This window comes from Cyprinodon tularosa, unplaced genomic scaffold (assembly GCF_016077235.1).
Source record: "Cyprinodon tularosa strain WSP-4 unplaced genomic scaffold, ASM1607723v1 ctg1057, whole genome shotgun sequence".
Taxonomy (NCBI): domain Eukaryota; kingdom Metazoa; phylum Chordata; class Actinopteri; order Cyprinodontiformes; family Cyprinodontidae; genus Cyprinodon; species Cyprinodon tularosa.
The window spans coordinates 31,666-55,509 of NW_024037846.1; the positions used below are offsets into that span (position 1 = coordinate 31,666).

At 38.2% G+C, this 23,844-nt stretch overlaps 1 protein-coding gene across 3 annotated transcripts; it reads right to left on the bottom strand.

Annotated features, from left to right (window-relative positions):
- Positions 1 to 3,930: 3,930 nt before the first annotated feature.
- On the bottom strand, positions 3,931 to 23,348 carry rassf8b (Ras association domain family member 8b). 3 transcript variants are annotated; one of them, XM_038285711.1, is made up of 10 exons: positions 23,236 to 23,348; positions 23,050 to 23,137; positions 8,759 to 8,930; positions 7,047 to 7,397; positions 6,731 to 6,924; positions 6,440 to 6,646; positions 5,984 to 6,058; positions 5,611 to 5,733; positions 4,560 to 4,686; positions 3,931 to 4,296 (listed from the first exon to the last, which is right to left on the bottom strand). In XM_038285711.1, exons 3-10 carry the CDS (start codon positions 8,868 to 8,870, stop codon positions 4,181 to 4,183), a joined length of 1,305 nt encoding a protein of 434 aa, XP_038141639.1. In that variant the 5' UTR covers positions 8,871 to 8,930; positions 23,050 to 23,137; positions 23,236 to 23,348; the 3' UTR covers positions 3,931 to 4,180. The 3 variants fall into 3 exon arrangements, with proteins under 3 accessions (XP_038141639.1, XP_038141647.1, XP_038141631.1); XM_038285719.1 differs by having other exon boundaries at positions 6,440 to 6,643; positions 23,050 to 23,301; XM_038285703.1 differs by having other exon boundaries at positions 23,050 to 23,301.
- Between the last annotated feature and the right edge of the window lie 496 nt (positions 23,349 to 23,844).

The following is a 23,844-nucleotide window of genomic DNA, read 5'->3' on the forward strand; positions in this document are numbered from 1 at the left end:
CCCTGGGCCACGGCGGATCTCAAATGGCTTTTAAAACCTCGTGATGGCTGTTTCCATAATGGCTCCATCATCTCATTTGTGCGTGCACTCTTACTGCGATGGCACAACAGAAGCCAATTATTGGCCATGTCTTTAAGCTTGAATCGGAAGGAGGCAAAAAAAAGAAATAAAAAAATCCACACAATGATGGTTGACTTTATGTTTCAATGCAACACAAATCTCTTTTACGTTCAGAAGTGTTATTGTTGTCAAATGGGGGAAAAAAAAGGAATAAAAATAATGAGAAGGTTTTGCCATTTCTTTTCTGAGCTCATATATGTTAGAAAAAGGGATGCTTGGTAGCAATTAATTGATAGACCAAATAGGAGCACACACAAATTAGCATACACACTCTACTGCTTGGAAATCTGATTATATAAGACTTCAAAATAGTATAAGAATAGCCTGACATGGTATGTAGACGTTATGTTCTTGTTAAAGTGTGTCATTTTTCAAAACTTTCCTTTTGTTGCAGTCTCCAGCTGAGATTTCTGCTGCGAATAGAACCATCATTTTCACTCACTGAACAGTAATGCTACGTTCAGACCGGACGCTGCAAAAGCAGCAAAATCGCGTCTGCTGCTTCATTTTTGCTGCTTGTACCGGTTAGTTCTGACGCACGGCTGAAGCAGCTTTGCTGCTCTGCCTGCGCGGTCCAAAAGTGGCTCTGACGCGCGTTGGGCGGAGCTTCACTATCCTTTCTCTGCCTTGCAGCTATATTTGCTGTGATCAGTGGGAATAAAGTAGTTTTAATATGTTTTTAAGTGAGAAAATACACCTGAAAACTTCATCAGTGCAGTCAGTTCATCTAGATTACAATCCTGCCTCCCAATGTTATTTCTGTCGGAGCCGCTCAGACCCTCACATACCGGCGGTGCGCCGACAGAAGGAATCCCTTCTTCAGCAGCCTCTGGCCGGGTCGCCTCCTCGCGGTTTACCGCGGCGGCTGGTAGGTGTTTTTCATCTAAATATTCCGATCTGCAGGCACCAGAATAATAAAAGCGAACATATTCTGCCGGCAGATGTATATATTTTAAGTTAATTATGCGTTAATAAACTGTTTAAGAGGAGTAATCAGAGCGGTCTGTGTCATCAGCGCTGTGTCTCTCTCCCAGCCAGCTCCCAGATCAGCTTCTCTGATTGGTTGACGCGGCGCGTCGAGCAGCAAAAATTCAATTTTTCCATCTCGAGCAGCAGCGCGTTTGCGGCGCGTCACGCGCGTCAGATAAAAACGCGCCCGACGCGCTGCTTCAGCTGCTCAGACGCGCTGCGCCTGCTGCTCAAAACGCGCCGCGGGACCTTTTGCTGCGCCTTGACGCGCGTCAACCATTGACTTTGTATGTAAACTCGCTGCTTCTGTCGCGCCAGCTGCCCCCGGTGTGAACGCAGCATAACAGAAAGGTTCAACTAAAGTGGGGATATGAATGTCTTCAGTTGCTAAACAAGCACAGGGTGAACCTCACTTGGTCGTTACTTATTCAAAGCACAAGCATGAGGGTCTTTACAAAAGGCTCAAGTTGGATTTCCAGCTTGTCAAATGAAGTAATTGCAGAGAGAGAGAGAGAGAGAGAGAGAGAGAGAGAGAGAGAGAGAAAAGAAAACACCTGAGGTTGTTTATCACTCTGAAAGAAACCGCAAAGAAATTTCAATCTCGTGGATAAGAAAAGATTTATAGCTGCACAAATTAAAAGTGCTCTGAAACAAGAGAGCAGCCTTTGATGAATACTGATTGGAGGCTGAAAAGTGTGTTAAACATGGATGTTTACACACGCACCAACTTAAAACCCAAATAAATCAGCAGACAGAGTAAAAAAACATAAATTTTTATAGTGATTGCAGAAAACAGTAAAGAAACAATGACTAATAAAGATAATTTGGTTATTTTAGATGCAATAAAGCCAATCACACCATAACTTGCTGATAATGTAACAAGTAACATCATTGACTTGTACTTTATTGCTGTTCTATAACAAAAAATCATTTGAAAATATTACAACCTGAGCCAATAATGAAATTATAAAGATACATGACTGAAATTTTAGAGTAAATTAAAAAAATCGTTTAGCATTTTTCTGCATCCAAATCGGCATTTTAGATTTGTAGTTTTATTTATTCACCAGGAGTGGACAATAAGCACCGCTTTTTCTTCTTAAATACACTTGTAAGAGCTGATTTGATTTACTTAGAATATCTAAATCTTTAATTACATTATATATACACTGAGTTTATGATATTGTTGCTGGATTATAATGATTTGGCCAAAAGCCTTGCCTTGTTATTAAATTATCCGCTATTGTTTTATTACAAGGGAAAAAAAAGTAGTAGATTTTTATCCATTCGCAGTTTGAATTATATACATGTTTTCAATATATTTTATGCTATTAGGAGCGTTTATTTAAGGTAGATTTTTATCCGTTTAAGATCTGATTAGAAATATTTTAAATTAGTGAGGATTACTGTAAGTCATTTAATTAATCACCAAGTGGAGTAAATGCATTGTTAGCATTGGTAATTTTATAAAGGTTAGTCGTGTCTGTATTATCTTATGCTTACAGATGTTTTACAGACTTGATTTTGGAGTTGTTTGATTTTCTTATCCTGATTTTGGGAATGTTAAACTCTGTGTTTTTAAAAGCTAACAGTAAGTCTATCATATTACAAATGTTTGTCCATCACACTAACACGTTTTCTTTTCTTTTATTGAGTCCTAATACTAATGCTATAAATATGTATAACAGTGATTGTGGCTTTTTGAATACTTTTTTCTAAATAAACGTGTGCCATCCTGAGGAGCTGCCTTTATTCGCCAACTACAGAAATGGCTTCCTTTCTTACTTCAAAATAAAGGACTCAGACAAAGATGAAGACGGAGAAAGGCATTATTTGCATTACGATGGATATTCAGGGGTTTATCGAAACGAATGATATAATTCTGTTTTTTTTTTTAAGCAGATGCTGTTTTATGGAGATCTTTAATGCGGAATATGGGATGATTTGGAGATTGAAAGTTTCGGCTTTTGCACATTTCTGTGTCATTTTCTTGTACTTCCCAACAAATATGGTTTCTCAGAGCACAAAGATATTGCATGTTAACAGTGTTTCACCCAGGCTACATATATATGCATCTATATATCTTTATATAAAATTACATTCATCTAACTATTCATTTTTTACACTAGCTTTGGTTTTGAATTTCGAATAAGACATATTTATTTTGTTAAAATGTTTAAAAAAAGAAAAAAAATACATAGTGGCACTTTTACACATTCATATCTAAAGTGCTAAAGCTCTTTTTTTTTTTTTTATAAAACAATTTGAACATTCAAATATGACCAGTGAAAATATGAGTAGAAACTCAGAACTACATCAACCCTAAAGATGGCATCCATTTGATTACTTTTACAAACCTGAATAATGTGTGTTTGTCGCCACCTGGTGGCCATTCATTTAACGTCGCTTGTTCGCTTAATTTTGCATGCATGTTACTCTATAGACCCCTTAACACGGTTTTTAAACCGCCTATACTGTGTATTATCAGTAGATTTTAAATTTCAGATTTAAAAAAAAGTAAATAGCTATTCTAAAGCTAATGAATTAATATAAAACTCTAAATCCATGGATAATAAAAATACCAGATCTAATTTCTGACATCAAAAAAGAACAGCCTACTGGGTTGCTACCTAACATTTTAAATCTTTTATGGCATTTTGAAAGATACCTTGAGTTTTACTTTGACATGACATTTCTTTAAGTCAGGTTTATTTTTCATTTTTTAACCAGAGTAAGGCAATCAGATATGGCTATGATTATAGCACAGATGTGTGCATGTCCATGCATCTACTCTTATTTAAGATACACCTCCTGAAATTCTCTTTTCATTTACAAACAGTCTGAAACAGTCCGCTAGTGAAAAGTCTGTAGGTTCAGAACTGTTTTTTTTATTTTTTTAACCTCACTATGCACCAGCATAGGAGGAAAACTCACTGTTTGTTAGTGTGCAAACAGATGATGACATCAGTTTATGTCCCAATCCTGGTTTGGAGAAGTAAAAGTTGCTTTTCCTGAAAAGGATTCTCAAACTCCTGTGTTTATACCCAGCTGTAGAAGCGTCAAGCCACCCAGCTGCATCGAGTGTAGGGAGTCAGACGTAGATGCCTTCAGGGTTTAGGCTGGAGGAGACCCTGCTCTGCAGGGCGCGAAGATCGCTTGGTAATAGTCGTGAGGAGCCGAGTCGCTTCAGAGAGCCGCACTCCAGATCTGTAGATACAAGAGATAACTAAGAACCCTCAATCTTCTTTTTTTGCAGACATAACCCAAAATAAAACTTAGTTACAAGCTTGTGTTATTCTGTTTGACCACCAGGTGGCAGTAAAGTCACACAGACAGAACATCAATAGGGTGTAAACAAGGCACGAGCCAAAAGGGTAATGAGCTATGAAATTGAACTTTTTATGAAACTGGCTCTTTTCTCAGACATTCGTGTGCCTCTGCCTGCTTTCAGTTCTTGGAGTTGCGCTCACCATTGTTGTTCTCTCCTGTGGGTTGAGCAGGCAGCACCGTGACCTTGGTGCCAGTCTGCTGGATGAACTGCTGCAGATTCACTTGTCGCAGCTCTTTTGTTAGCTGCTCAAGCTCCAGCTCTTTCTCCTGAGACAGAAAAACAAAACACTGGTAACTAAATGAATCTCCCCCACCTCTATCCCTTTATTTCATAATAAGGACAGTGATGCTTTTCATGTTTTCTGACATTACAAACACAAACCTCTGTGTACTGGACTGTATATATGACAGTCAAACATACAGAAGTTCATAACTGGAGCAGATGGAGCTTAAAGTGAAATTAAAACTTTAAACAACTGTGGAGGAGAACTAAGACTATGATGCATCGAGGTAGAAGCGTCATTTCAATAAAAGCTTGTGCTACTTTACAGGAAAATAGATAAAGGAAGGCTTTAATGCATATTTTTTCAACCACTACATGTTTTTTGAACACTTTGAGTTGCTCTGTTACAGATTTTATTTTAAAAAATCTGTTTTTAATGTGAGAAGATGCAAGAGGAAAGGCAGTATAATCTGCTCAATATCCCTCAAGCCATAACCTAGTTGCAAAAGCAGGTTGCAAGACGGTTAAGCAACCTCAGGAAAGGGATTGCGTATTTCTCTCTAATCAGGCAAAGAATGCTGTTAATACCCTCCCCTCCTCTTCTTATTACTTCATACTCCTCACATCATAGCAGGCGATATCTGTAAAGGGAATTTCGTTTCATAAGAGGAAGCACAGATCCACTGCACATCCCAGCAAGCATCGCTGGTTGCAATTTCAGGAGCTTAGACTTCTATGTTCCACCTGTGTGCAGATGACTGGCTTTTCTCTGCAGTGCCAAGTTATCTAGACTAAAAAAAAATTAGAAAAACTTTCACAACCTTTTCAAAAACTTCTCGACTTTTTAACCTATTTGGAACACATTTTTTTCTGGAGGCAAAATCCCCCCAAAAATGCTGTAAATGCCTGACAGCTCTAAAGCTGCTGTGCCAAAAAAGACTGATAAAAAAAGGAAAACGCGAGCCGACCTGGAGTCTTTTACCCGACTGGCAGAGCAATCGTTCCAACGCCTTGCAGCTGCTTTCCAGCCGTGCCGTCTGTTGGCTCTGCACTTCGAGCTCTGCCCTCACTTTATCCAGCTGGACCTGCACCTGCAATCAGGGGTGGGAGGAAAACACTCATCAAAAAACGTAAAGGAAAACGGAGGAAAGGGGCGTAAAAGCTTATATAGCTCTCCTGGAAAAAGAAAAGAAGCAAAGTTAAAATTACATTTTTTAAATCAAGAAGAAAAAAACTCTTCTTGAGATAAACCTCTTATTTGTCACTTGATTAAACACAGGACATTCCTTTCTCTTTCCAGCCTGGTAAGTGTTTGGAAAAGCAGGATAAAATGTTTTGTACCTCCTCCTCCTTGACCTTCAAGTTGAGCTCAGCCTCCTGCTGCAGTCGCTCCTTCTCCAGGCCTGTCTCCATACTCTAAATAAAGCAGGAAACAACTGTCATCTATTTAGGATCTTCTTTCTTGCAACACATTTTGCGACCATTAAACATTTTTTACATATCTTAATATTGCATTCACAGTTTACAATGCATTGTACTGGGATTGTATTTGTCAAAAGTAGTGCAGAAGGTTTTATAAGTAAATATATAGATTGTTTTTAACGTTACAGCTGTAGGTGTTCTGGTGTACATTTCTACTGACTTTGCACTTCAAAAATGTGGAAATTTTTTCCTTCTTTATTGCAAAATAACTGTCTGGAAAGCTTTTTGTTTGCAAGTCTTGTTAGTTTGACATGCCGTTCACAGATCCAGTAAAAACACCAGAATCCTGCAGCTTCTCTGTGATAAGGAGCTCACCTGAATGCGTGCTAAATACTCTGATAACTTAGCTTCGCTGTCGTGCACGCGGCCCTGCAGCTCGGCGAGCTGTTGCCTCAGCTTCCGCTCGCTCTCCTGCTCAATGTGGAGCTCGTTCTGCCAAAACTCCTCCTCCTGCATCTCCGCATCGTTCCTCCTTGCCTGCTGTTCCAGAAGCTGAAGTTCATCCTCCAGGTTTCCTTCCTGCTAAGTGGAAAATAATTGAAGTTATTGCTGTGATTCGTTTTGATCCTTTCAGAGAAATATTTGGTTGGCTGTGGTTTGATTCACATCACTGGCTTCCTCCCAGTCTCGCAGCTCAGCCTCACAGCCCAGCAGACGGCCCTCCAGGGCCTGCAGTTTGTCTCTCTGCAGCTGCACCAGCCGGCTGAGCTCCCTGGCTGGGCTCCCAGGTACAGGTGCAGTTCCACCGCCGCCAACTCTGCTCAGGTTCAGGCTAACACCACGATGCTGAGGCTGTTTGCCTAAAAGGAGAAAGTACAAAATACAAATACTGCCATTAAAGTTATAAATCAGAATTACTTTATTAATCCCTTGCAGGAAATTCTTTAAAAATGGCACAAAATATGTCTTGCTATAACAATACCTTCAGTATCTTTACTTTTTCCAAATATTTCCCGCAGGCCCCTGGCTCCCCCGGTAAAGGTCAGAGACTTGCGTTTGGGTTCCCTACGTTTGATGGAGCGCTCCGTCCCTGTAGGCCGGAGCTTGGCCAAAGGCGGGAGGCTCTGTCGGTAGAGCCCCCTTTCTGGGACCCGAGCCAACCCGTCTGAGGTCGGCCGCTCGCTGATGGAGGGGCCAGTTCGCTGGAGGATGAGCTGCACGTCGCTGGCATATTGACCCCACTTGTTGAGGGACACCACAGGGTTTTCATGTGGAGCCAGGTGGCGCTCTGTGTCTCGCCATTTCTCAATCAAAGTGTATCTGCCAGTCCGTCCTGGTGGGTAAAAAGCTAATTAAAGCATCGGTCTCCAATTCAAATTTGCAGTTTTTACATTCTTTAACACAAAAGTAAGAAGAATTTCATTTGTATTTGTCTTCTGAGGATATTGTTTTTGCAGTTTGGCAAAAGAAAGGATCTGACTAGATAGTCCCAAAAATAGCTTTTTATATTGCCAGCATGATAAACGGTAATTATGGCACACAGTAACCCTGCACAAAAACATAAACACAATCCCCACTGTGAAACTGAGACTAGGGCAGAGGTTCGATCTGAAACAGAAATGGAGCCACCATTTGAAAATCAATGCTAATGTTTAACTATCCAGAGCTCTATAGTATATGATAAAGGAAGGTAAAATATGACTGAAAATGTCGATAAAGATCCATTCTGTGAAGCTTGTGGCTGTAAAATGCGAAATTTTTAAGTGGGATGAATGTTTTTCTGTAAATATGAGGCCAGACCAGATGCTATACTGTCAACAAAATCCAAATAAACTTGGAAAGCAGAAGCATGAAAGTCAGACTCGTGGCATGAAAAGAACAAAACTTATTCATCATGTTCTTTCACAGCTCTCCCACGCAGGTGAACCACCAGCGCATTCAAAGAACCTCACCGTCGTGTAGAGTGAAAGAGTTTTACGGTGGGAAAATCCAACTCAACAAGCGGCGTTTGTGAGGAGATGGAGGTTCAATGGGTTTTCACGGTTTCCCCCTTGGTGTGTACATGTGTGCGCGCTCTGCATTCTAGTCTGTACACATGTAGATAAGAGCAGAGCATTGCCCGTTTCACCCTCACTCCCCATCCTGCACAGTAAGGATCCTTGTAAAAGAAAAAAAGAATAGTTGCATTCATCACTGCAGCCATTTACATCAAAGTGGCCTGGCCTGAACAAAAGGCAAAGAGGACAAAAAGGACAGTGAATGCAACAAATCTAGCTATGCTGCCACTTTGACAGGCATGTTCCAGCTCTAATCGAAGGCTTGGCTAAAAACTGTTATCTTAAAAAAGGCATCCGCTCCAAACTGCTCACATATTGTCTACTAAAGGCAGCTTGCTAACTTATTTCTCTGCAGCACCGCAGCACTTGTCAATAAACCAGCGACTGCAGTATGACTCATCTCATTTTGTAAGGGCTTATTTATGGGGAAAATCTTTGTGCCCTCCAGTTTATCAACTGGAGTCAGTCTGAAAACATGCCCACACAATATCAACCACATCACAGAGCACATGCAAATTGATCATTTCTAAAATATCATCTAAATCATACTGACAACTCTCATTTCCATCTATGTTTTCCTGTCAAAAAAGTATGCAGCAAAAATATTCTGTTGAATACTTTGGAGCAGTTAACTCACCAATTGCTTGTGCCAAAGCGATGACCACTTCCTGGCAGGTGGTGAACTCACTGACACCACATACGATGCGCTGGACTCCGTCCACCCAGACTTTCAGCTCCATGGCCTTCATCCAGAGGCCCTCATTCCTCCACACCACCAGGGGGGGCTGTTACTGTTTTACTCCAGCACCCTTTAAGACAGCAAAAAAGAAACATTGATTAACAAAAAGAAAAACACAACTAATATGCTTCCTTACTAATAAATTTTAGGTATTCAGTAGGTATAATTAAGTTACTATGAACAAGGTGAAAAAAGTTGATGTAAAAAAAACTTTAAAAAAGTAACTCTAGAGTTACTTAAACATTCACGGTCTAAAGAATAGCAGAAATGCAGTGCTGCCACTGTTGCCTTGCAGCAGGGAGGTTTATGGTTCGATTCCCGGTCCAAGTCTTTCTGCATGGAGTTTGCATATTCTCCCCGTGAATGCATTGGTTCTCTCTGGGTACTCCAGCTTCCTCCCACAGTCCAAAAACATTACTGGTGGCATCAGTGTACGGCAGCCTCGCTTCTGTCAGTGAGCCCCAGGGCAGCTGTGGCTACAATGTAGCTTGCCTCCATCAGTGTGTGAGTGTGTAAGTGCATGTTTGAATAGAATAGAATAAAAAATAGAAAATCCCTTTATTTTCCCATAATGGGGAAATGCTGGTGTTTAGAAAAAATGGTCACACAAATTTAGACCTTAGAAAAATGTATAAGAATAACATACTAGTGAAGAGTTAACAGGTAAACAATGAAATACTGTAAAGTGTTTTAACAATATAAAACTATGCACCTTGAAAATAAATAACCAATATACAGCTATGGACATTTTTACAGTAATGAATATTTGAAAATAGCTGCAAAATCAGAGATGTGCAAAATGAAAAATGACATTTATCTGGCTAAGGTAGAAACTGTACAAAATCAGCATGAATGTAACAACTTATTGAGGTTGTTTGGTACAGCAATGGTTATAAAGTCTTCCAGTTGCTGGGAGGAAGGATCTGTGATGACGCTCCCTGGTGCATTTAAGGTGCAGCAGTCTATCACTAAAGGAGCTCTCCAGTTCTGCAACAGCTTAATGCATTGGGTGGGACACATTATCCAACAGAGATGTTAATTTAGTTAGGATCCTTTGTTTCCCACCTCCTGCAGTGAGTCCAGAGGGCATCCAATCACAGAGCTGGCCTTCCTGATCATCTTATCCAGCCGCTTTCTCTCAGCTACAGATGACTGAATGTAGTGTAAATCGCTTTGGTCAAGTTCTCTGACTTGCCCAAAGTTATAGTAGTATAGGCCATTTACCATAATTGGCTTCTCTAAATTGTCCTTAAGTATGAGAGTGTGTGTGCATGGTTCTGTGTCTCTGTCTGACTCTATGTTGCCATGCAACAGACTGGTGACCTGTCCAGGGTGTACCCTGCCTCCTGCCCATAAACTGCCGTAGATAGGCACTGGCCCCACCATGACCCCGACAAGGAATAAGCTGGAGAAAATGGATGGATGGATGGATGGATGGATGGATGGATGGATGGTAGTTAGTCAGCTGGCTAATAGAACACTACTAAAGGTTTTTTGGGCTGTTTTAAGATTTTCCAGTCAGTCAAAGCACAGTTGGTCGATTTGTTTTCTGTTCTTTATCACTCTTAAAATAATGCTGCTTCTAAAGCAAAGTTATAAGTTATCATTCTACACTATTTAACTAGCTCCCAGCAATAAACTATGAGAATCAAGCTATAATAGTCTACACTTTAGATGAGATTGTGATCCATAAACATTAAATACTGAAAAACACTATTTTTGACCCATTTGAAAATTACTACTTATACATACAAATGTAATGAGGTGATAATTAGTAATACTGTTGTATCTTTTTACCTTTTCTAGAGTGTTTAGAAGCTTTTACTCAAAAAAAAATCAATGAATTTCTACTTTCCTGTGATTCGAATAATCAAAATTTCATATCTCTAAGTAACGTTTCTAAATGGGAAAGACAAGTCTACAAGTAGATCGCTAAAATAAAAAGATTAAAAAATGTAAATGTCTATAACAAAAAGTATTCTGGGTTTTTTTTCTCATGAAGACTGATAATAATTGCCTTCTTTTTTTTAACAAATAATTACAAAAAAACAAACATATGAATAATTAAAAAATGTGCTGAAACAAGCTGCTGTTTTTGTTTCTCAGGGTCACAAAAAGCATAATTTATATTTTATCTTTGTTTTGCTCTCTCAGTTCTATTAATCCAACCCTAGATAGTGACAGGGTTCAGTCTCCAATGGAATGACAATAAAAAGGCGAACATGAACCATTAGCACAACTTGGATCCATTTAGCTGCTTAGGAAACATGTAGCTCTCTGATTATTTGTGAACACAAACACTATTAACTTTATCCCTTTGCTCTATGAATAACCAAATGACTCAAATAGCTCAGAAAATGTAAAAATAAACAGTCAATCAACAGTTTTGTGACATGCTTAGAGATTGCGCCTTTGTTCTTTTGTTTTTAAGCTGAAATTTTAGGCCAAAGCTCAGTTTGCCCGCCAGTGTTTTAGAAACCGAATCAACAAGCTCTTCCATCTTGCTTTTTTTCCCCTGGGTTATTTCCCAGACGACTTCCAGAACGCTAGAACCCAGCGCGGCAAGGATGCAAACATCTAAAAAAACGTGATGTCAACACTTGTTCTTTGGAAGTGGTTTCATTTAATGCTGCTGATGAACAGCCATAAGAGCAACCCTGTGGTTCAGCGGTTGTAGTCGTGTAATAGAACTGTTCCAATATATTTTTCATTTGCCGGTGCTGAAAAAGAGCACGGAGACGCAAAATGAGAGCCATTTTCAAAGTGCTGAGACAAGCATCACCAGCGGGGCAGTCATTACGGAGCTGGCAACGCCTCAACAGCTGCCAGAGCAGCAGAGCAGTTAAAGTGCATGAGTCTAATGTTTAGTTTTGCAACAGCAACGACCAATCAGTTCAGCTCTGATTGTTCGACGCTCACATTATTGACATGGAATTGAAGGCAGCTTCCATCTTCATAACAGCTGGAATGGAACCTCCTTCCCTTTCTGTAATTAAACAATTCAAACCCTTTAATGTTTTCACTCAGGGAGGTCACATTAATGCTGCACACACATTTATCTTAGAGGTATATATATATATATATATATATATATATATATATATATATACATATACATACATATATATACACATATATATATATACATACATACATATATATATATACACATATATATATACATACACATATACATACACATATATATATATATATACACATACATACACATATATATACATATATACATACATATACATACATAGATATATACATATATACATACATAGATATATATATACATAGATATATATATATATATATATATATATATATATATATATATATATCTCGTCTAAAAAGCCTCAAATCTGGGCTACATGCATCTGCAGAGACTTGGCAATTAAGAAAAACAGACTGGGAGGCTTTATCCAAAGCTTTTTGCATGTAAATAAATAGTTCACACAGCATGATGCTGCAACCGCCGTATCAGAATAAGAAAATAGTTTGTTTAGAGTACTTCATGGTGTTAGTTCCACTCACTAATCCTACTTAAAGACGTCACTGCAGCAGGATGCTTTTACAGCTATTAAGAGGGATGTGTTGGTGAACAGAGTGATGTGTGACATGTTAACAATGGTCATGTCTTCACAGATTTGAAGCTGAGGGTATTGATTTATACTCTCTTTGCTCAAAACCTCTCAACTCCTCTCTTATCTTGTTTTTTTTCCGCCCCAATGTTTACTAACAAATCCATAAGTCCTTCATAGAATGTAGAACAAGTGCATTTATATGGAGAGCAAATTAATAACAAGTGAATTTGGTACAGCAGGAATGTAATAAGGGGTATATAAGTAAAGGGGGGCTAAATACAAATGTAATACGCACTTTTCAGATTTTCATAAGTTCAAAAAATATATTTTGTTAAGAGGATTTTATGTTCCTTCCATGTCGATTGTGCTTTACTTTGTTTTGGTAAATCATAAAATCAGATAAAACAACAAGAAATTTGTGATTTTTATTAGGACAAAAACTTCCTCTGTTTGGATGCAATTGAAAGAAACTTTAAATAAGGCTATTTAACGGTGCAGATTTTGATTTACTAAACAACTATCCTCTGTGGCTCCGGATGTGAAGCATCTTTCAACTGGGTGGCTTTTCAAAGGACAATGGCATGTCGAGGAGCTGAGAGATCGAAGCGCCTGCTCTTCAATTAGAGCGCAACCTGCTCAACCATCTGAGCGGCACCTGTCCAAGGTGAAAGCTTAGACCGGCAGCCGGATAAACAAAACGAAGCAGATGGCTGACATATAAAAATTAGGCCAGGAAACAAGCTGTGATTGCTTCAGTTTGAGACATTAAACATGTTATGGCTTTCAAAGCTCTGACATGGCTCTGTTTAACAGGGTGTTTTCAATATGAATTCAATACTTACAATTCATATAATACTATGAATTGAATACTTTGTAGTTTGCACGGATCCTGCCCACACGCTGAAACATTCTGATAATTCTGATCGCAGAGCTTCAAATCGCAATCAGCAACAACAAAAAAAGACATCTGCCACCAACTTGTTAGGGTGATCAACTATATATTTGGATGCAGACGTTTTAGCAAGAGCATCAAGGCGAGAAATCAAAGTGAAGAGATTCTCTGCTCTGTTTACAAACTGCATTAAAAAAGGGTCAAACAAAACAGAAAAGGCAATTCCAAATAAACACAGTATCAATAATAGAAGATCCAGAGTTCAATTCAGACTTTATCGGGTGCTAACAGCATGAAGAATGGTGGATGGTTTGTTCTTTTTTTCATAGAAATGCTGTTTATGTTGCATCAACAGTTGAATGATAAACAGACGCACCCAGTTAATATTATTAACACAATGTGAAAAGATAGAATATATCAATAAAGCACACAGCTTTATGATCAGGTGCACCCATATGCTTTTTATAGGTGTCAAATGTGACTAATGACTAAGAGGTGAGTAGTAGTTACTTTACATTTTCTCAGATCCATTGATTTAGTTCAGTTTTTTGAAAACAATAGACTTCCTCTATACTTATTTTCTCTTGAGTAATGTTATTATTAAGTAACACTATGCTTATTTCAGTACAATTGATGCAGGAAACAACTTCACTGAATGAAGAACATTAACATTTTTAACCAAAAATGCATCGGTTTGTTTTATTCATATAGTCAGCAGTGCTCAGTTTTAGCAATTATAACAACATTTTGCTTATTATGGAAATAATAATTGAATCATTAAATTGAACCCCAGTCAGCCTCGACAGATGGCCGCTCACACTGAGCCTGGTTCTGATGGAGGTTTCTGCCTGTTAAAAGGGAGTTTTTCCTCCCCACTGTCACTACAAGCATGCTTAGTGTGAGGGATTGCATTCGACTGAATGAGTCGATGCAATCAACTGGTTTTCCTTAGATAGAAAACTATAAATCAATTTGACTGTATGATCTGGTGAACTGTAAAGTGTCTTGAGATGATGTGTGTTGTGAATTTGCGCTATAGAACTAAACTGAATTGATAAACTGAATTGAAAATATATTTGTATAAATATATATTAATTTAATTCCTTTCAGTTTATTTAAATGGCACTGATTCACACCTTATCTCAAGGCACTTTACAGAGAAGGTTCAATCACGTCATCCAGTCAGATTAGTTAAAGGTTTCTATGTTAGGAAAATCAGCTGATTGCACTGAGTCATTGGCTTTGCTCCTTAAAGGAGGAGTATGCAGCAACAGTAGACATTCCTTTGCAGTGTATCACTGGAGAGAAAAATAATCCCTTTTAATAGAAAGAGATACATTTAAATATTAATGTTTTCTATTGTCATACAGAGTTATTAAACCAAAACAGGTGTTAGCAAATATGTATATTTATAATTTTGGTATTAGTAGTTTAGATATGTTTACCTACATCCAGACTGTCGTTAGAGAGGAGGATAAATGAAACTGAAAATAAGCTTCCTCTTGTTCCCTTACTGATTATGTTTGTAGATATTCTTTGTAGCACAGTAAGGGGGGGAAAAAAAAAGGCTTTTTTAAAAACCTGCTAAAAAAGTGTCTTAAAGTGTAGGGATTTATTTTTACTTTTGATATTACGTAACTGTTTAATCATCTTAATGTTGGTGTGAGTTCTGTTTACTTGTAATATGAGTGATAATTATACAGAAATGCTATTTATAGGTGACTAATGTGACTAATGACTAAGAGGTGAGGAGTAGTTAGTTTACATTTTCTTAGTTTCATTGATTTAGTTCAGTTTTTTGAAAACTCTAGATTTCCTCTATACTTATTTTCACTTGAGTAATGTTATCATTAAGTAACACTATGCTTACTTCAGTGCAATTTATGGTAGCTTTACACACAGGAAATAGCTTCACTGAATGAAGAACATGAACATTTATAACCAAAAATGCATCTGTTTGTTTTATTCTTGTTTATACACAAGCTTTGCTGTTATCTTCCATCTCCTGAGCTCCTAACATTGCAGTAAAGTGAAAATGACAGTAAAGAGTAGACATTGTTGCTGTGTTTATTATCTAAGGTTTACAGTATGTTTTTAAAAAAAGGATTTGGAAAGTTGTATCTTTAGCCTAATTTCCTTCTTTAAAAATGACCCAACTTTAGATAAATGCAGTAGAAGATATTAAATCAGATGTTTTCAGTACTTGAGTTGCCTTTTCACAAGATTTTTTTTTTCAATTCTCCTTAAATCCTTTTTGAATCCAATATTTACTTTTATTTGAGTAAAAGCATGTTAAAGGACTAGTACTCTTAGTTGAGCCCAGCTTTTGATTAATCTACCCACTTCTGGCGATCACCTCCTATAATTATATTTCATCAAGCAGCAGGTCTTGGACTGCTGGTGTTTGTAGGAGGCAAGGCTGTGAAACAGTAAAGGTATAAAACCTTGCATACAAAGTAAACATAAATACCTTTCCAATATCAGGATAAAGAAAATGTCTTTGTACTATCATAACGTGCGTATAGATGTCAGAGAAAAAGCTAAAGCAACATAGGTTTTTCTTCAACAGAGTAAAACGCCGTCCGATCTACACCTGTTGCTGTGCGCTGTCAGCATCCTGCTTAAAGAAATGAAATTTAAAAAAACAAAACAATAAAAAGACTCTCTCACTTGGAAATATTTTTAGTTCTATAGCCCCTTTAAATTCTTCTTTATATTAATATTCCTTCCAGTGCTGTATATGAATAAAAGGCTAAATAAGGCAAAGACATGTTTTATTTTATCAAAGGACCACACAGCATCAATGTTAAATTACAGACGATCACCATCAGCTGAAAGAAAATGTTTGTTTTTATTTGTTTGAATAAGTTATAGTTGATGGTTAAGGATAATTACCAACTATAGGATGTTAGAAAATTAGTGGTGCAAACTCCCATTTAATGGGGCCACAGCCTCACTTCAAAAAATAAATGCCTTTCTTTATGTGTGGCTGTGCAGCAGCAGATGTTCAAATGTAAAATGGTCTAAATTAGCAAAGCTACAAGCTCCATAAGCTTAGTTCCTGGGTGTATGGTTGACTGAGCTGTCTGAGCAGTTTAGAGACTTACAATGGGTGAGGCCAAAACCAACCAGTTCATAACGATTGAAGTCCACAGGCTAATGAGGCTTTGACCTGGAAATCCTAAAGGTCACAGTGTCACGCTGAAATCGGTCCCGAACTTCTCCAACTCCATTGCAGAGGAAGTCTGTTTCCACGAGAAACGGTTTTCTTTCTCCTGCCGGTAACTTGGAGCACCCCAGTCACCATGGAGACTATTGCTACGCTTCAGCCACCTAAACCACTTGCTCCCTGCAGCTGCTGGCAATGCTGCTCTGAATTTTCACGATAACATTTACATTTTTTTCCTGTTTTACAACCCTAGCAGCACTTACTTTGATGCTCCTTCTCCTTTCACATAAATGAGTAAGTCACACTGGGGAGTGTGTACATAAATTAACATTAGGGGACATTGGTTTCTATTTTTGGATCGTGTCGTTGTAAATGCCCACTGTCATATTTAGATCCGCTCACTGAGCCGAGTCTCAACAGTTCTGTCATAGGATGTGAGAGAGGTGCTGTGACCATTTAATAAAGTATAAGACTCTGCTCTGCACACGGCAGCCCCACTGAGCAATCCATGCACAGGGAATTTAACTCTAATCCAACTTTAAATATTAGAAAAATATACTTTGGTTCACTTCGTGGCTTTGATTCCTCTCAGTATGACTTCACATGATTTATACAAAGAGTGAGCATAAAAAAACTTTAAACCTCCTCCATTAATGCACAGATATAAATAAGGGGGATTTATTTTATTATTTCTGTCTTAAAAAATAATAAATAAAAAGATTAACCAGAAATAAAGGTTTCTTTTCTTCACCTTTGGCATCATTTCAGCCCTAATCCTAATGGTGTGAACTCTAAAGCATAGCAAACTCCAGAGGTGGCTGGTTTGGTCTTACCTCTACAAGTGAGACAAAAATATTTGGAAGAGGGATAAAACATCAGTATAAAACTTCCTAATATTTTTGGTTTGTTTTTGCATTCAAAAACTTTCTTAAAGTACAGATAGTCTATATTTTTGGCTTATCTTGGTGCATTTGTTGTGCAATTACTGAATAACGAAATACATAATATAAATGGTTTGTATATTATGCATAGCCTTTAGTGATTCATTCTGACAGCATAAAGGTATGTATATTTACATAATATGTAATTTTTTTATAAAGCAAACCAGTCTCTCTTTAGTGTATTGTTTGGAAAAAAGGATGATGTGCTTGTAAAATTCTCTGTCGCTGTGTAGATCAACTCCAGACTATTTCTAGCCTCCAGCAAAAGCAGAATAGACGAATAGATGAAGTGAAAATGCTGTTTATTTATTATTTATGTGAGTGTTGAATAATCTAATTGAAGTTAAATTTGCAAAATTGCATTTTTGAACTGCAAATGATAAATTGCTGCATAAACTCATTAAAAACTAGATCTTTCACTTAGCACAGGTTTGAAGCAGATTCAAACTTCAACAGCTAAGTCATTCCAACAAATCCCTGTCTCTCAATCTGTCGCCATTTCGTTCTCTTCTACAAATGCTGCTTAATAAAATAGAATTTAAAAAAATAATTAAAAAAAGTGGATTTTCTCATAGGCCCTCAACCTCTGTTAGCCGACTGTTAAAACTTGAGCAGTAGCTCTTAAGAATTCAACAAAGTAAGAGTATCAAACATACAGGATTTAAAAGAAAATATTTTTGTCAGGATTATTATTGACACTATTTCCCTTTACTGGCATCAGTTAAACAGGACAAAGGGAAATAAATAGGTTAGGAGGTGAAAATGAAGGACCTGATGTCAGCAGTACCACCTTGGACAACATGTAGTGCCAGCTCTAATGCTACCCCATGCATCGCCCCTGAAGGCCTTCATATTCATATCCAGCACCCATAATTAAGGTGAACCACCATCTACTTAGAAAAATATTCATCCTATGCTAAAATCAAAAGGCCAGTCTCATATTTTAATAAGTTTTTCTCTATTGCTGTAAAATATGAGCTTCCAGCATTTATATAGCGTAACAGTAGTACAGGATCTTTAGAAAAATGCATTAGTTGGCCAATGAATAAACATAGGATATAAGAAGAACTTATATAGGGAGTTAATTTTTGAGGACCGTGTAGCTAGAAGGTTCAGGACAAACTGATTATGGGTGTTTTCATTCATTTGTGCTTTCAATCAACTGAAAGATCGTACCTAAGGAAGCGGCCGGTGATTGAAGCACTGTTACTACCACAATGTGCCATAGATCAGAACTCAGCAATTAAGAGAGGACAGAAAAACAATGAGGTGTGTTCAGTCTAAGTAATAGCTTTCCGTTATTCCCTGAATGTCAGAAAAAATTGCTGAGAAAAGGAAAGGTTGCTGCTATCAATTCAAACCCCTGCAGTCAGGCAGCGTTTGGAGCAGCCATTTGGTTTCCATCATCAGGAATATTGTGCTGTCTGGGCTGTAAACCACAGAGCTAATCTTAGCTGTGACTTCAGTCTGACTCCCCTGAAGTTTCATTCTCAGGATGCCACAGGAAGGCAGAGCCAAGGAGGAGACGAAGCACACCAAGGCTGAGCTTCCTAATAGGTTTTCCTCAAACACAGCAAGCAATGAGATGGGTAATGTAGAACCTACAAAGAAGGCTAATTAGAGTGAAAGTCTGGCTTTAATGCAATCCTAAGACTTCCATTTCCTGTTGCTTTCAGCTCATAGCTCTCTTGGGCTTTAGCTTATTTAAAGTTAAGCAAACTCTGTGATAGTGATTGAATTCCTGACTTAAATCATTAAGGTTTTTCATTCCAACTAAGGCAACAAAGAGAATAACTGCAATTGATATAGCAAAAAGCGACCTGAAACTCAGTAAGCAGTTCATGAGCGTGATGCAATCAGTAGACATTTTTTAAGAAGGCTGCGGGAGCCCAGAGGGTGGGGGGTAGTGGGTGTGCTGAACCGAGTGGCGCTCAAACAAAAGAGTGTTCTGCAATGTGTGCGTGAGCCCACATGGCCAGTGGCATGACTGGACGCAAACAATCCCTCACCATAGCAACCTGGCTCCGGCTTTGTCCAAGCTTTGTACACAGACGACCGGACTGATTGGAGGGCACGGTCTGGGAAAAAGAGGCCAAACAATCTGAAACAATTAAGAAGCAAGCAGCGCTTTCCTGTTGCTTCCTTTTTGTCTCCCTTCAATGTGGGTACGGAAAAGCATGGAGGTGTGCACAGTAGCTGGGTTTCTTCATTTTAGGAATAGCTGAGGTTCCGTCTCCTTCTGCAACTCCTGAAGTAATTATATAATCTCCCCAAAGAAGATATTAATCACCCACAATGCAATCAATAAATTGCACTATAAGGTATGGTGATAGAGGGAGTGGCAGCCTAGTGGTTAGGGCATAGAGCTTGGAATCCTGAGGTTCTGAGTTTGAGTCCCACTCCCAAAGACTTTGTTGCTCTGTAGTTGTGACAGTGCAGTGACAATAAAAAGCTGGAAATAATATATATACAAAAGGTCAAGAAGGCCTAATTTGCAGTCTGATGTCTGAATACTCAACTTTACACTCTCAATCTGTCCAATTTGAAAGAGAATAAGCCTGTCAGAAACGTTTAAAACTAAATCTGACAGCAAACTAATCCTGTGTACACCTCATTTAACCTTGCAGTAACATGAAGGGAAGAATCCTAACATAGAAAGTAGCTGAGGTTGCTGCGTCCTGCTGCTAAGACACAGCAAAGTGACAGACGTTGTCATGTTCGAAGGCATGCTGGTGTCGCATGGGAAAACGGCAAGCAGAAACGCTAATGTCAGCAACTGTTTCTTTCACAAGGAAATTAAATTAGATTTCGACCCTTGTCCCAAGACTAGATGTCACTTTCCTTGATGGAGTGTCCTGTGGACTTCTAATACAGTAACACACTGATGATTTTGCTTTAGAATTGGCAAGCTGCCTTCCTCTACTGTAGTATCCTGCTTCTGCCCCTCAGCGTAATGTCTACGGCACTCGTTAAATTACCTCCACCCAGTCTGTTTCTCCCTCTGGTTCAGATTTTGTCTAAACTCATCTTCAAATGAAGACTGTACCATAGCTGCAGGTTTGGACAAAAACCTGCGAGGAATGAAAAGCTTCAGCACTTTATAAGCCTGAAAAGTTTTGCATTCAGCTACTGTCAGTCAGCTATTCTGAGACAGAATGTGTATGATTTTAACATGGTGAAAAACAAGCTGGCACATGCAGCGTTTTGCAATATCTATGTGTTATGTTTCTAGAAAGATGTCATGATTGCTACACTGAAACAGAAACACCACCACCTTGCAAACTCAAAAGTTAAAACTAATCAGATTGATGGAGACAATAAGCTCGTAAATCTGGCAGCTTAGCTGATCATGTGATGAAAACAGAGGGAGTCTGCTGAAAGACGGAGATTTACTCCAGTAAGTCTGTTAAGACTTTTCCGTTGCAGTAGCTAAAATCTTAGCAGCAATGACTACAAGGACAGGACAAATGACTTCCAACTAAAAATCATTTATGAGGCTGGTTTGTAGTATTTAAGCAGGCAAGAGATTATTCTTAATCTCCTCAAACCTAAAACCAACATATAAATAGACTCATTCAGCGGGTTTGTTCATCCAGTTTGCCATAATATGCTACATTTCCTTTAGGAATGTACAAATGATTTCATTTATTAAGCATTCAAAATACTCAACAATGGCATGCAAGTACGCACACTACTGATTTTACTATACAAACTCTGCTAGTAAACAATCAATACCACAAAAACACCACAAAAAGCATCAGACTGTTTTTTTCTAAGCGTATCCATATTGATATTAATCTATTAAATTGATTAGTGCAACATAATGCAATTAGACCATAGCATTAGGATTCATCTATTTTCTGGAGATTATCTAAAGATTTAAGTCATACATAACCTTCAGTGTGTCTTGACCCTATTGAATTTGGAGTGTTGGAATAGAATAGAATATCCCTCATTGTCACACAATGGGGAAATTCTTGGGTTTACAGCAGCAAGAAGTTTGTAGAGCCTTTGAAAAAGTGTTTAAAAATAACATAATATAATAACATAACATAATAGAAGAGTTAAAAATACACAGATGAAATACTGTACAATCTAAAAATTGTGAAGCTGAAGAATAAAATAACAAATATACAGCTATGGAATGAATATCTGAAAATAGTTGCAAAATCAGAGATGTGCAAAATGACAACAACTTATCGAGTTTGTTGGGAACAGCAGTGGTTATTAAGTCTTACAGCTGCTGGGAGGAAGGATCTGTGATAACGCTCCCTGGTGCATTTAAGGTGCAGCAGTCTGTCACTGAAGATGTTAGAAGAAAATTTTATGCACTACCTTAATCTAGACATCTTTGACTATTTTAGATTTTACTCCCTGTTTCATTAATATATCAATTTCTAAATCTACTAAAAGCACAAACATAATCAAGCAATACTTTGAAAGGACATCATCATATCATCAGCATATCATGACACTAGGCATTCGTCTGGAGGTTATTTTATATCAGGGAAAGCAGAATGTTTCAGTTTTAATGGCTAGCAAGATTATCTTAATACACCCCAATCTGGCATAGCATTGTGACCACAAGTCCAAAAGTGTGCTGTACCCCCTTTTTCCGCCAAAACACCCCTGACCCTTTGAGTCATGGATCAAGCTAGCATCCATTAATACAACTCTCTAAAGATCCTCCTTTATCACCCAAACATTTGGTCATTAAACAGCTGATAGGACCATTTACAAAAAAGACAAAAAAATTAAATTAGTTCATAATCTAGCTTTTTAATTAAACGTATCAACCAAAAATAATACTGGTAGATTAAGGCTGATTTAAAATAACCTATCAACTAACATGATTTAGTGTAGAAACTGGTCAATTTTAACTATTATTTTTATTTTTTGCTTATGGATAACTTTTGTTGTGTGTTCTGCAGTTTGGAAGTATGTGGTGCCAGAGAGGAGGATGGTAATTACATGCACAAGATATTTTTTTCAGTACTTTAAAAGAAAAAAAGAAAAAACCCTGCAAGCTTTGAGAACAAGCAATAATCATTCAACCTGCTCAATAAGCTTTGGGTAATTGGTTAGTCTGTGTATATAATGTAAAAAAAAAAAAAGCTTGGTTACTTCTCCAATGTTTGGTTTAATCTAGTTAAATGCATTTAACCAACCAAACCCCCCTTTGCTGGTTCAGTTGCTCTAATCTTACTTGGCTTCTGCTTGAGACTAGCTTTGGATCAAGGTGTTTCTACCAATAACATAAAACTGCATTAACTTTCATCACACATGAGCTTCCAGGACCTTTATACTCTGCTTTTTCCCAGTGACTCAATAGAAAAAAGTTTAGATTTAGAGCTGTGATTCCTCTGCAGACCCACACACTGACCACTGTACACTCACTTCCTGCAGCCTCATTGATCTGCTATGCTCGGACCTAAATGCAAACTCAAGGTTTTTCTTTCCTTCTTGTGAAAACAGAACATATTTAACATTTCTCACAGATGTAAAAGCCTATTAAAGTTGCGCACCAGCTGATCAGTTTTATAATAATTAGTCGCAAAAGCCAATGAGGTTATTATGTTTTCTGAAGCACATACCTCATTTAGTCGCAGCTCGCCGTCTGTCGGCGGATTTAAAACCCTCAGATCGAAGCATCAACCTCTTCTGAAAGAAATCCAAAGCTTCCTATAGCAGGAAAGAGCAGGTTAATAGTTTAGGATCAATCCGTGCGTTGCGCTCCCGCAGCCTCCTCTTCCTCTATGAAGCCATGTGGATGAACGCACCAGCGCGTCCCGCTTCGGACATCCGACAGGAGGGTTGGACGCATCTGCTGCTCTGCCCATCAGTGACGGGGACCTGACTGGTGAATTAGATCGCAGCGCAAGGCATGATGGAGCCATTAAAGGCTGTGGCGCAATGGTTGAGTCTACATGGACCCGGGTCCACTCAAGCTGCTTTAAAAAACATTGGGTCATATGGCAAAACGCTTTTTAAAATTATTATTATATAGATTTTATTTAGGGTTGTTGTTCTGTTAATATATGCACACCTGAAAAAAAAAAGATAGATGTAGGGAAGACAAACTTAGACACATAAAAAAATAAAATAAATTGAGCATATATATTTAAATTTATACAAAAGTAATAATAATAAGCGGTATTATTATTAGTAATAATAATAATGATAATTGAAGTTTGATTTCAACATGGGCGGTTCTAGGCAGGTGTCAACGGAGGCCAGTGCCCCTCTAGATCATGTCCTGGCCCCTGTTATGCTACGTTCACACCGCAAGCAGCGAGAGCAGCAAAAATGCGCATGCTTCATCATTTTTGATGCCTGTAACAGTTTAGTTCTGACACGCAGCTGGAGCAGCAAAGCTGTGGTGGAAAAGT